The 14,978-nt window shown below is 39.2% G+C and overlaps 1 protein-coding gene across 1 annotated transcript in view; it reads right to left on the minus strand.

The window, feature by feature from the left end:
* LOC111508599 (uncharacterized) overlaps positions 1-14,978 on the minus strand; it is a 65,975-nt gene that overhangs the window by 25,325 nt on the left and 25,672 nt on the right. The window contains exons 3-4 of the mRNA XM_023164160.2: positions 13,675-14,102; positions 8,222-8,323 (exon numbers count right to left, since the gene is read on the minus strand). Of these exons, the coding sequence (XP_023019928.2) occupies positions 8,222-8,323; positions 13,675-14,102 (530 nt within the window). The remainder of the gene's footprint in view (positions 1-8,221; positions 8,324-13,674; positions 14,103-14,978) is intronic.

A 14,978-nucleotide genomic window follows, 5' to 3' on the forward strand; every position in this document is an offset into this window, starting at 1 on the left:
GGCGCCAGTGCAGGAATCTTCACAGAAAATGTCCTGCATATGCAATTGGCAATACTACTGAAAGAGTCTACTTTCAATTTTGGAAAGGGCACACTTGCAGACCGGTTTCGGGCTTATAGCCACTCATCAGTGCAAGCTAGTTGCCATCATCGACCCAAAGTCCATGATATTCCATTATTGAAAAAAATGAAAAAAATTGAAAAATCGGAGTTCTTTCAGAATATTTCATTCCACTTCCTAAGTTGGGGCGAACATCACAAAATGTCACTCCATCTAGTGGACGAGGTACTGACCAACTGCATATCCGAAATTTGCCCGATTCCTCTGAATAAGGAAGAAAAACTATGTATCCGACATGCGTCAGTTGTTTCAACCTACTGGGTAGGTATATTCGAGATTGGCTTGAACGTTTAAAGTTCATTTCTTTAGATTTGTTTGCTGCCAGTCTTTAAGTATATCCCACTAACTAATAAGAACTGACTAATAAGAAAGAAATAGTATTCATCGAAATCTTACATTTCAAACCATTTTTGATCGATAAAAATTAAAAACTCACGACCAGCGAGGACAACCATAGCACTGAGCACGTTGCCTCATCACATTAGCTGTCTACCGCAGTTGTAGACGAAACAACACGCCAAAAAAGATAGTTTCGACACAAAACCACGAGATTGCAACAACTTCAGTCTGAATTATTCGTCAAAACGCATTCTAGTCGTCGATAAAATAGCATGTGAAACTCGTTTATTTTGCCAGATCCTGGCATTCGTGAGAATTTCCAAAAACCATTTTCCTAATCGACCGCTGTCTGAATTGGTGGTTCAGGCCGAGAGGCCGGACGATTGATTTTCATTACTCATAGTCAAACCCATGCTGGGAATCGCACTTCAAAACTTACGACCTCGTTAATCCTTGTTACGAAATTTCATGAACCAGAACGTACCTTCGGAAATTTTGGGATTTGAAAAAACATTTGAAACCCGAATGAAATTTTGCAAAACCTTGTTTTTTAACTAATTAAACTGAAATTGTTTCATTTGAAGGATTTACTCTGTAAAAATTATTTTTCCATCTCATATTTTCGAGTTGAAAGCCAAATTGAGATGTAAACTTTTGGCTAGTTTTTGTACGACAAAAACTGTACTGTAGATGGGTTATTTGTGTGATAATAATTATATCAAAACTACCAAATCATGAAGGTAATCAACCAATATGTTCAAATTTATTCCAATGAAAAATACAGACACTCAAAATTGGATTCAGCAGCATTGCAGAAAAAAATATAGAGAAACCAAAGCAAGCTCTTAACGTCTTCCACACATGTCAAAAGAAAAGGTCAGTAACATAACGTTTACGGTCCGGTGAAATCAACCCGAAATGCTACTCTTTAGTAAAGTACCACTCAAATTAACAAAAAAGATAAAAATACTATCACAGCTCTCACGTCTCCAAAAAAATCAAAGTAGCTAGAATTTTATATTCAGGATCGCCTGACCAGAATTGAGTAACATTGATTGCTTTTACGCAACAGCTATGAACCCTTTTATCAGAAACAAAAAGCGGGAATTTGCACAACGGTATTGCTTTTTGGAGATATACGGGGTGGATGTTTTAAAAGCGACACAATTTAGTATGAAGGGCATCGATGGTCTTCAATTCACTTTTGGTCAATTGTATCAAGTTTCTGATGGGAACAATTATGCAATCAACTTTGGTGTTGAACTAGATAGGCTTTAGATTTTTCACATATACTTTGATCAACACAAATGGGATGGAATTATGAATTATGATTATCATGAACTTCAATTCTTCTTATTTGAAGTATTTTGATGTTCACACAGACATCAATGTTGGAATTCTAGAAATACTTCATTGTGAAACTTTTACTGAATGGTTTCACAAAAACGCAACACGTGTTTTGCTCTACAATGGCACGTCTATAGACATGCCTGGAGAAGCTATTGTATAGCGCAACACAACACATGTTTCGCTATACATTAGCGAAACGCTTCACGTTATAGATATGCCTGAAGTAGCTATTATATAGTGCAATACAACAGGTATTTCGCTATACAATAGCGTTGTTAAAGACACACTGCTGTATAGCGCAATGCAACATATGTTTCGCTTCACATAAGCGTGTTTATAGACACGTTACATGTTATAGATACGCTTGAAGAAGCTATTGTATAGCGCAATACAACAGATCTTTCGCTATACAATAGCGTTATTATAGACACACTGCTGTATAGCGCAACGCAACATATGTTTCGCTTCACATAAGCGTGTTTATAGACACGTTACATGTTATAGATACGCTTGAAGAAGCTATTGTATAGCGCAATACAACAGATCTTTCGCTATACAATAGCGTTGTTATAGACACACTGCTGTATAGCGCAACACAACATATGTTTCGCTATAAAATAACGTGTCTATAGGCTCGCCTCAAGCAGCAATTGTATAGCGCAACGAAACATATATTTCGTTATACAATAACGTGTCTATATACACGCCTGAATCAGCTATTGTAAAGCGCAACACCTCACGTGTTTCGCTATACAATAGCGTGTCTATAGACACGCCTGAAGAAGCTATTGTATGGCGCAACACAACATGATGTTTATAGATACGCTGTTGTATAGCGCAACGCAACATATGTTTCGCTATGCAATAACGTGTCTATACTCACGCCTGAAGGAGCTATTGCATAGCATAACACAAAACGTGATTTTCTGTACAATAGCGATTCTATAGATACGTCTAAGGAAGCTATTGTAAATAGCAATGAAACAGTTGTTTTGGTATATAATATCGTCTTTATAGACACGCTGCTGAAAAGCGCAACGCAACATATGTTTCGCTATAAAATGATGTGTATACAAACACGCCTGGAGCAGCTATTGTATAGCGCAACGCAACATTTTTTCGCTATATACTAGCGTCTCTATAGACACGTCTGAAAAAGTGTTATATAGCGCAGCATAACACGTGTTTCGCTACACAGTAGCTTGTCTATAGACACGTCTGAAAAGTTATTGTACAGCGCAAGGCAACAGGTCTTTTGCTATACAATAGCGTTGTTATAGACACCCTGCTGTATAGCGCAACGCAACATATGTTTCGCTATACAATAATGTATTTATAGACACACCTGAAACAGGTATTGTATAGCGCAACACAACACGTGTTTCGCTACATAATAGCTCGTCTATAGACACGCCTGAAGAAGTTATTGTGTAGCGCAACGCAACAGGTCTTTCGCTATATAAAAGCGTTGTTATAGACACGCTGCTGTATAGCGCAACGCAAAATATGTTTCGCTATACAATAATGTATCTATATAGATATCTATATAGAACACGTGTTCAATTTTTCAAAAACTGTTTAGTGAAAATCTCTCAATAAATTGAGAGATCTCTGGAAGGGTGAGTTTTGTGTCTGAAAGTTATTTTTTTTGCTGAATTTGCCTCCTCTCATTTATCAAAACTGCTGGAAAATGCGCCTTGATTTGAAATATTTTCAGCGGTTTTGAAAATATTTTAACGTTTAAAAGAGAAATTATCGAAAAACGGTGGTGAGAATTGGATAACAGCAGTTACTCGAAGTATTCTTGAAAATCAATTGATTTTTGGAAAAAGCGTGGATGTCTTTCTGGTGTAATTCTACCTAAATAGTGCTTTGTACTCGTATATTTCAATTTGAATCGTAGGAACTAGTATCTAATTAAGGACTGACTATTTTACCAGAGCTTAGACATTAAAACATTTCAATTTGTTCAAATATAAAACGAATTTTACCAACCTTTCAGACGAACATTCAATAAACCGAATACTCTTTTCCACATTGACAACAGATTCAATCCAGGAGAAGAATTTAACTAACTCAAGTTGATTTGTGGTTCTTGCCCAAAACTTTATATGGGCCAAATGAGTTACTTAAATATCTTTTATGATGTTGAAAAAAAAAATTAATTAGTTTATACCAAAAGGTTTGTTAACAGTAAAAGTCACTGATTAGATAGAAAGTCATATAATTCAAATTGATATATCATTTGCAGCAATGCTGATTAACGGAAAAACAGATTTTAAACAGATTTAAACAGAACAGAATTAGGTAGAATTTAGTTAGTATGATCACATCTGAGGAAGATATTGAATAGCTAAACACATTCAGTGAAAACTGTTCAATGAAAATATATTTTCATCAAGTATCGGCAGGTTCCATCACATTCATATTCGATAAATGTATGGACTGTATGGATGCATGATTAAAAAAAATCGAATAGCAAAAAATTGAGAACTGTTTATGCATTTGAAGTTTTCAATTTTCTCAACAAGAGTTTTGGTGTAAAAAATGAATTGAAGCTTTTATTCAATTTTTCCAAATGAAATGTCCCAACTAAACCTGTCGCTTTCGATTTCACCCTTCAGGCAATTGTACACGGATATCTGATACGAGGGTCCACTCCAAAATAGGAAAATCTACGTGGAGATGGTGATATAATCATAAAACTGACACTGATATAGGCATTCTAATGCGGATTTTCTTCTTCCGTATCCAGCGGACTGGGTGAAAGGAACTTACGGACATACTTTGGATAGTGAGTTTTTTCATGAGCCTTCAAGATGGTGGATCGCGAAAAATTTTTCCCGCACAAGCCACACCTGAAGGGCCTTTCGCCGGTGTGTACCCGACAGTGGTCCTTCATATGGTGGCGCAGTTTGAACGCCTTGCCGCAAAATTCGCACTTGAACGGCCGATCCCCCGTATGCACAGGCAAATGCGTGATGAGCGAGCTCACGTCGGGGAAGGACTTGCCGCAAAACTTACAGAGCACCACGCCGCTGGTTCCGCTCCCGAGCGCCGCCGCTGCTGCCTCCTTGATGTCGAGATCCATGGGGGTGGGGGCTGGTCTGTCGGGTCGGGTGGTTCGTGCGGATTCATCGACAACCGTCCGCTGAAATCCATGAAACTGATAGGCTCAGGTATGGTCAACGAGGTGGCGTGGGGCCTCTGCTCTCGGTACTTTAACGTTTCTAAGCTATGCGACAAAATATGGCGAGTGAGTTTGCTCTGGTGCGGGAAGGCGTTTCCGCAGTACATGCACTGAAACATGCGTGGCGAGTCTTCTCTGACGTTGTTATCCAGCCCCTGTAACCAAACAAAAGAACATCAACTTCTCGGCGTTCGTTTCGGATAGGAAATAAAGTGCTAGTGGCCGTCACAAGAAGTTGACGTTCATTTTGTTTGGCTGTAGTGAGCAAAGATATGTGTGCCACCAAAGAAAATTTTGGATTTTCTCTGCTTCGACGCGAACGTACAGAGAATTCGAAAACTACTGAAGCGGAGGAAATTATCATAGCCAAAATGATTGTCAACTTCTTGACGGCACACTATGAAGTCCTAGTGGAACACTACATTGGCTACACGCCTGGGTCAAAATAAAATGTGTATTGTTTGAAGGTGACTGACAATGTTTCATGATGAATTTCACTAGTTCAAACTTCCATTGTCTACTATATAAAATAATTTTAAGTCCCTGAGACAACTAAAAAAAAATAAATAAAAATGAATAGCTGAAATTAACAATTATATTGAGCGAAATAAACCTGAAATGAAATAATAGTGAAATAAAATACAAGTAAAAATATAACAATTGAATAAATAAAGGAAAAAAAATTAAGAACTGAAAACTTATAAATAAAAATGAAAAGTGGAGAGATTCCAAGTCACGTTAGTTCACGACGTTTCGATTGTTAGTATATACAATCGTCTTCGGGTGATGACTGGACTGATTCCTCCGAGAGATGACTATTTATATCGTACGAGTACTTTCACTTAACCTCGCTTTCCATTTTCCGCTTCACTGGTTACGTGGGAGATGACCGTTTGGCGGGAGTTGGCCATTTTCCGCTTGATGATGGCTTTCCATATGTTGCGTATTTCTACGCTGGCTTGGCATACGTGTTGGACAACATGTATGCGGCTTCCTCGAATTTTCTCCTAAACCATGTTCCTCTCTGTGCAAGATTCCAGCTTGGGACCACTCGATGTTGCGTTGATGGGTTCAAACATGGTCTGCTATTCGTGATTTGCTTGTTTCCCCTCGCTGTGTATGTTTCTTGTGCTCGGCAATGCGAACATTCAATGGCCTCTTAGTTTCACCAATATAGGATTTTCCGCACTCACAGGGTATCCGGTAAATGCAGTTCTTGGAATCGCAGTCCGCGTTTGGTGGCCTGGTTTTCGTGAGGCTGCTACGGATAGTTTTACCGGATCTGAAGCAGGTTCTGATGTACTTGGAACCAATTCTTCTCATCCTCTCCGATAATCCTCCGATGTAGGAAAGTGCAAGCACTGGTTGTGACGGCTTCTCTTTCTTGCGAGGCTCCTGCTGTCTTTTAGCCAAAGTCTTTTCTACCATCGCTTTGGAGTAGCCATTCTGTTGAAGATCATTTTTGATGATGTCTGATGTCTAGTTCCTTCTCGAGACCTTCCTTCGTATCACTGAGCCCAAAAGCACGGTCTAATAGAGTCTCAGTGATTCCTATTTCAATCGATTGATTGTGGTTGGATTCGTGGTTCAGATACTGTCCCGTATGAGTGGGTTTTCGGTATACAGATGTTTCCCACTTAGTGTCGATCCACAACAACATCCACCCACAACAGAAAGTGGGGAAAGTTAGTGAGGAAACAATGCCCAAATACAGATCGAAAAGAGGACAACTATGACGCCGCCAACGTCATCAACATAAGTTGATGAGGAAAGGCCTAAATTCCGCCATTACGCCAACATCTGTGCCTACTTTGTAGATAATTACTGCAGTAGAATCCACCAGTTCCCTTATTGACCAGACCGAGGCAGAAGAGTTCAGATGGAAAATTAGAGAACAGCTAGATTGAGAATCAGTTCCAATATCTAACATCAGTAATGAAGAACGTAGAGCACTGAACGGCCTACGTAGAGACAACACCATCAAGATCCTACCTGCAGATAAAAAAAACGCTACTGTGGTAATGTATACCGTTCTACACGAACAGAAGATCAAAGAAGTTCTTCAGAAGGGACGATACACAAAGATCGTACAGGACCCTACTGCATCAATCGGAAGAAATTTGTACCAGATTTTGAAAAAACACAAGTCTATTTTTTGGACAATGAAAGATCATCGCTAACACCGCACCACAGTAAGCCCCCTCACTTGTATGGACTACCCAAAATCCACAAGAAGGACGTTCCGCTTAGACCGATCATCAACTCCAGAGATTCGGCTACTCAAGACTTGTCTAGATTTCAAAGGCATCTTGTCTCCGCCGTATGACGTAGTTCAAGGTCGGTTGAGGTCAAACACAAAACACATCCTCAATGTCACCTTGGCTATGTTGCGTCATGTACGTTCAAAACTTGGAGATAGCCGTCTATCTGGCGGTAAAAGTCGCTTGTTCGAAAATAACGGGAGTGAATGAAAATCATCCAAGGTCAAACCCACAACACTTCCTCAAACTACGTCGTGTAACGTAAGCCGTTCAAGGTCAGACTCAAAACACTTCCTGGAAGTCACTTCGACTACATCGTGCGACGTATGTAGAGGTCGTTACAAGGTTAGTAGTGGTGGAGGTAGGTTCCGACATCGGCTTGAACCAACTACAGTATATACGGGTGAAACTTATGTCTTCCGAGATATATCTTGACCGTGGTTATTGAGACATCATGATGAAAATTGAATGAACATGTTCAAAGGAACTCTTTATTGTGAGATTTTCACTGAATAAAATTACAAAAACGCAACACGTGTTTCGCTATGTAATAGATTCGGTAGGCGTGCCTTTACTCAATGCGTCTATGCAAGCAGTAGCTTCTTTAGGCGGGTGAAGACACGTCTGGAGAAGTTATTGTATAGCAGTGTAGGAAAACACGCGTTGGGTTTTTGTATAGAGAAACACGTGTTGCGATTTGGCATAGAGAACCACGTGTTTAGTTATCGTATAGAGAAACACGTGTTGCGTTTTTGTAGAGAACCACGTGTTGGTTTTTGTATAGAGAAACACGTGTTGTGATTTTGTATAGAGAAACTCGTGTTGCGTTTTTGTATAAAGAAACACGTGTTGCGTTTCTGTAAAAGTATTTAGTGGAAATCTCACAATGAGTGTTTTTTGAATTGGATTTACATCAAGTATCGACAGATTTAATCACATAAAAAAGGTGAGTAAAACTTACGGAATCTTGAGGATTGCGGCTGTAATCAGAGGCGCTATCTCCGAGAGGTTTTGCTTCTTCACTTCCTCCTCCTCCTCCCCAATCAACTTCTTTTTTCAGACTCTGGAACAATGAGATTCAAACACTTAGTGGAACAATCCAAATCAAAATCGATATATGTGGCTGCAGGTCAGAAGCCTCTTGAAATTACGAAGAATAAGAGTTCACAATTATAATCAATAACTGAAACAAGTTGTTATTTAAGTTCCACATGAAATTATATTACAATAAAGTAAAACTTAACCAGCCCCAAGTACAACACTCCCAAATCTCAATTTTTAAAATGGTCGATTTAAATTATTCACTTACATATAGTCAGTGGGCATACTTGAAGACTGGCTATAAATCAAATTATCTAAGAACAATTTGTTCAGGCCAGTCTCAACTCCCTACACAGTTGATGGACTGACACCTATCAGAAAACAACTACTCCCCTGGCTTATATCACGAAGGGCGTTGGATTATATCCGACAGGTGTCAGTGCAGGATTCTTCACAGAAGTTATTCCTGCATATGCTATTGGCGATACAACTGCCGCAATAGATTTTCAATTATTGGAACACACTTGCAAACCGGTTTCGGGCTGTTTGGCCACTCGTCAGTGCAAGGTAGTGTATATCATCAACTTAAAGTCGATGATTTTCGATAATTGAAAATCGAATTCCGTTAGAGTATCATTCCGCGAACTGAGCTGAAGCATGCAACAACGTTCGCTGGAAATAAAAATCGATCAAATAATTTATCTTAAATATTGCATTGCCAATGGGATTTCGTGTGCCGAAGTGCTGACTATATTGCAAAAAACTGGGGGTGAATTGACTTTAAAAAAAAAAGGTGCGTATGAATGGTGCAGTACATTTACGAAACGGTCGAGAAATGGTGGAAGATTTGTCTCGCTCGGGTCGGCCATCAACATTTTCAACTGAACATGACATCGCTGAAGTAAAGAAAATGGTGACTGAAAATCATCGTTTGAGTCTGATAAAGATAGCCGCTGAAATTTGTACGTCTCACGAATTAGTTCTTACTATCCAAAACGATTTTTTAGTTATTGAACGCGTAGCTGCTAGACTAGTGCCAAAAGACCTGAACTCAATAGCACAAGGGTCGCTGAATAAACGTTGGAACGGGTGAATTGCGACCCTACTGTTGCATTTTTACCCGTGGGTTCACCACGTGTGACTACACTGTATAATCAAACTTAACTTTATTTCACTTTGAATACAACAAACACTTCAACTAAAATAGCGTTTAAATATCGCTATGGAACATCGTAGAATTTTCGCCGAAGTTCCATCGACATCGGTAGCATGTTTCTTGCTGCTTCTCGAGTGGCAGGTAACATTGGATATTCCCACGCTCTCAGCTATGCCACGTTTTGTTTATGGTTAATAGTGTCGGCAAAAAAAATCGTTATAGTCGATCGAAAATGAGGGTGATATTGAAACTTTTTTCAATATCGTGGTGTTGAGCACGCAAATAATGGTATCCAGTACTTGAGAAGGCCATACATTGACTGAAATACAACTCAGATTGACATTTCATCACCGGTCAACAACGTAGACCAACTAGAGTAACCTAGAACAAATGCAAACCAATCAGGACTGAGCAATCCCATGGACACCTCATCCCCACCGCTTAAAAGTATCAATACGAGTTAACACGAAGCTCCCCAGTCAGTCGTTGCTGAGGCTTCGAGAGACTTTCGTACCTCACACTCAGCCACTGAAGATGTATGCCACACTAACAAAACGTCTGGTGCTACAAGTTCCATTCGACAAAGACTGCAGGCAGAGCTTATGAAATTGATTTTGTTTGTTCGGGATTTTCAGACGGTTCACTCAGTTTGAAATGGCCCACCCGGAGCTAGTACTCCGGAACTGGACTGTCAGTAGTCATCCCGTGGAGATGTTATTAATTTCAGCTTCTCATAAACAGGACGAATCTTTCAAACGGAAGACGTTGCACAGGTGCCTGGTGGTTTCATTTCAACTTTCTGCGCTGCATTAGCTGCGCAGCTAATGCCTGAATAAGGTGGACAAGCCTGAAAAAGTTGTACAGTAGCGTCTTCAGGCTTGATCACCTCTAGTTACTGCATCATTGATATCATCAATATACTTTTCTATCATATGAAAAATTGAGTCAGTCATTCTTTCAGTAGCGTATAATTCTATGATGAGATAAAACTTATGACTTCAACATATCAATATTTCATAAACACGTACATAGTTGTTTATAGTCATATGAAGACTGAGGTTAACTCCTATTCATGAAACTGTGTTATTTGGTGAATGCCCTAGTAATGCTTGCTAAAGGGCTCCACCATTTCCTAGAAAAAATCTTTCGCCAAAATTCACAATGACCATTAGCCCATGGTAAAGGTGGTTGGTGGAGGGGCAATGCATCCTGGACGCAGTGAAATGAAGCCAATATCTAACAGACAGCGGAAAAGTAACAATCATGTCTTTCTTCAATAAATAAACAAAATCATTGAAACTAAACATTAGAACATAAACGTTGATAAAAAGAGTTACATATTATGAAAAAAAGGATCTTGCTGTTGAGTTGCAGATGTTTCACCATTCGAATCTAATGATTGTTGTTCCATCGAAAAGCATGAAACATCAGTAGAATTTGACAATGATGAGTACTGGGTACGGTTATCATACTCATGGCCAAATTGAGGGACTCCCACAGACAAATTTATTTTTCCTTATTCATTCAAGATAAGGTCTTGACTTATGATGCACTGTCTGGAACCTTTGGTGTGGTAATGAATATTACTGGAGTTTTTTTCCCAACACCAAATCGTTATTTTTAACACGTGTTTTGATCACCAAGTGATCATTTTCAAAGAGGAAGATTAAAACTGAAATCTTCCTCTTTGAAGATGATCACTTGGTGATCGAAACACGTGTCGAGGTATTAAAAATAACGATTTAGTGTTGGGAAAAAACTCCAGTAATATTCATAAGGTCTTGAATTTTCCCACGGACTCAGCCTATGACCTGGGATTAATTCCCACATATATGGGAGTAAACTCTTGAAGAAACACAAATCCGGATCTTCTTCAGAGCTGATTTCTTTTTCCAGAAGTGCAATTTTTTTCATAATGGGTCTGCTGGGTCCCAAATTGCCCTTCTTTTGTACACAGAACTTATTACTCTTTCCTCCATAGCTAGGCTACCCAGCTGGAATATCAAATACGACTGATTAGGTTGGATAGACGCATGACGTACCTTCGGATGGTTTCTGGAGTTTAGATAGTAGTGGGGGGCCACTGCGGCTACCGTCGTTCTGTTACTCACGTTTATAAATAGCAGGAGGTTCGCTAGGCAGCTATCTACCATCCACCATCCTACCAACCTTCCTGCAATGCGGCCCCAGCTTTAGAGTCATTACGACGAGAAACCAGTTACCGTGTAGGACACCTATTAAGCTCTTCTTGTAGTTAGCCAAAAGTATTGAAACAAATAATTCATCTTTAAAAACCTCTCCAACAGCTCTGTAGCTTTAAGCAACTAACTTTCTTCTTCTTATTTTGTATTTTTGTTGTGATCAAATCGTAGAGTTACGGTGTTTGTTTCTGGGGATGGTCAACCACGTCCCAAGTTTTCATTGCACAAAAAAAATAATCAGGTGCATCATGAATGTGCCTATTACCGAGAGCTGTAAGAGTTTTTTCAGCAAATATGAAATCTTGACATTTCCATCGTTATATATTTTTGAATTGTGTCTTTTATTTTCAAGGATAGACATAGTTTTGTGGAGAATTCTGAGGTGAATCAGGTAAATACTCGTTCTCAAAGTCACTTCCATTTACCCATTTGTGAAAATAGAGCTCTCCCATTAATAATGACTTATGTACTTTCAATAAATCACCAAATGAATTGAAAAATTGTTCTACGTTATTGACTTTCAAGAAGCAACTGAAAAAATTCTTGTCACAAGATGTTTTTATTCAACAGAATCTGATGGATTCTTTTCAAAAGATATCTCATACGAATATTGTTATCAATATGATTAGAATTTTTAACGGCCAGTCCTTGTATTCCAAAGCTCTAAATGTGTACTTGTTAAATCTACATTGTATCTTTTTTTTTCTAGACTTGACTATTCCAATTCAGTATTAGGTCTCTTTGGGAAATGAATTATTATTTTTTTACTGTAGTATGCGCTGGTCAGGCCCTATCCCCGGAAGCCCCGATATATTTGGGAGGGCGCGCCAGCATTATCAACCAACGACCACTCCTCACACCGTGGGGTAAGTGATCATTGAGTCCGATAATCATGTGCCCTGAGCAAGCGCAGTGAGCCAAAAATGACAGCCTTCTGCATCTGTCCGGCTGAGATTTCTGCCTTAGTGCGGCAAGCCGGTATGATTTTAAGATTCGAGAGTAGAGAGGACATCATTCCACTAAAGACTCCAATAATCGGAACAACCATTTTGACAGAGTTATCTGGATAGAGTCTGCGGAGTTCGAAGAGAAAATCTCGATATTTTATCCGTTTTTCCTCCTCTTTTCGCACGATATTCGTCTCTCCAGGAGCTGGAAACTCCATGACAAATATCGTCTTGCTCTGGTGGTCGAGAAGGACTACATCAGGCTTATTAGCTTGTATGAGACTGAGGGTGGGGAATGAATAGTTCCGATAAAGACGGCACTTCTCGTTCCCCACAATGGATTAAATATCCCCCGGAGCGTAGGGCAACACCGGTGTTTCGCCAATACCGAGTGCCGTATATGCTAGTATAGCACTCTTAGGGCCGCGATACGTCGATGGTTATGTGCTGAGACCGCATATGCTAGACATGCTGATAGCAAGTGCATCAGTTTCTTGGGCGCCTCGCGGCAGGCCCTGCACCTTGTGTCAGGAACCTCAATACCCATCACACGACGGCGGTAGACTGAGGTATTGAAGACACCATCCTGGCATCCTCAGTTTCCGACTTCAGCCCACTCGACCTGAGAAAAGCGAAGGTCAGGCGCTTTGATAAGACAAGGCCTCCAGTGTTATTGAAGAAGACCCCATGCATTGGCGTATCCTTGTGTTTCCGCAGAAGTGAGTGATCTCTGCGGCTTTTAAATGAGATTTTTGCTGAACGGATTCCAACTCGGTGACAAAGTTGTGGTCACCTCGTTCAATGTTGAAAACTAAACCGAGTTCATCAGCTGCTCGGGCAGCTGCCCTGAAAAGAAATGCTCCAATTCCTGCTCTCTCATGGTCACGGATCATGCAGAGAAGGGGATCCGAACTCCTGACAACTTTACAGGCTATATCCAGTACCATTCTTTCATGTAGACACTTCAAACTCCAATTATAATATTAAATTATCATTCATAATTTCGTAATAAGATACAGATTTTCTAACAGAAATACGTTAAATTATGTCTGTCCTATTCGGCACTTACCAGAGGCACTTGCTGAACTGGAGGCAAATTCGAAGGACCAGGGAGAGGTTCACAGTTCAAAGGCGACGGTAGCCTACTACAAATAGGAGGTTGACTAATTGAGGAACATGTTGCAGCTAAATTATTACTATTGTGAATGGTCATATCACTAGCACCACAATCACTAGACGCGGGGAGAGGAGTATTTTCTACAGACGGAGATCTCTTCTCATCTTTCACTTTGTCCCGTTCTCTGTCCCGCTCTCTGTCCCGGTCGCGATCTCTGTCTCGTTCTAACGGAGATTTGCATATCCTCAAATTCTGAACCGAAGAAGGGGAATGTTGAGATTCTTCCATTTCATCGGGAGTCACCGCTCTTCGGGTGGTGAGTTCTTTGGGTTCCAGCTGTTCTGGTAGAGGTTTGTATTCTCTAGTCATTTCGGCAAGACCTGTGACAAAATAAAAGTTTCTGAGGAACTATCAATCACCTAAATCTACAAAAATTAGATAACTTATTGAGCAATGAAAATTGGGAGGATATTTTAAATAAAAACAAAACACAACAAGCTTACAACTGTTTCATCGACAAACTAAAAACTAACATAGATAATGCAACTGAAATTAAAAAAATACCTACATAAAATAAAGAAAATCAAACCATGGATCACCTGTGGAATAATTACATCAATCAAACAAAGAGATCATCTTGAACATCAACTAATTAAAAAATACTCACAGGATTTAGAGATCAAATATAAAAACCACAGAAATAGACTTAATCAATTGATTAGAAAAACTAAAAATGAATACTATCTGACGAAAATTGAAGAGGCAAATGGGGACTACAAAAAACTCTGGAATATAATAAATGATGCATCTGGAAAAAACAAAAAAAAATAAACACATTGAAAATACAATAATTGTTGACGACCAAAATATGCACATGAAAGAAAATAAGACCGAAGCAAACAAATTTAATACATTTTTCACAGAACACGGATACAAAATGTCGAACAAAATAGCTCACACAATTTTACTACCAAATTTTTCAAAATCCGAAAAAAATGACTCATCAATATACTTACAACCAGTAACAATAAATGAAATAATTATCATAATATCAAAATTGAAAAATTACAGCTCTGCTGGAAATGATAAAATCACAGCCAGAACTATTAAACATATACACAACCATATTACAACACCCCTACAGTATATAATCAACCTCTGCTTTGAAACATCTATAATACCACTACAATGGAAAGAATCTGTCGTAACTACTATTCTTAAAACAGGAGACACCACTCTCATGAATAACTACAGAC

Source organism: Leptinotarsa decemlineata, unplaced genomic scaffold (assembly GCF_025532065.1).
Source record: "Leptinotarsa decemlineata unplaced genomic scaffold, Ldec_3_MD MMD2_tig00026330_RagTag_RagTag, whole genome shotgun sequence".
Taxonomy (NCBI): domain Eukaryota; kingdom Metazoa; phylum Arthropoda; class Insecta; order Coleoptera; family Chrysomelidae; genus Leptinotarsa; species Leptinotarsa decemlineata.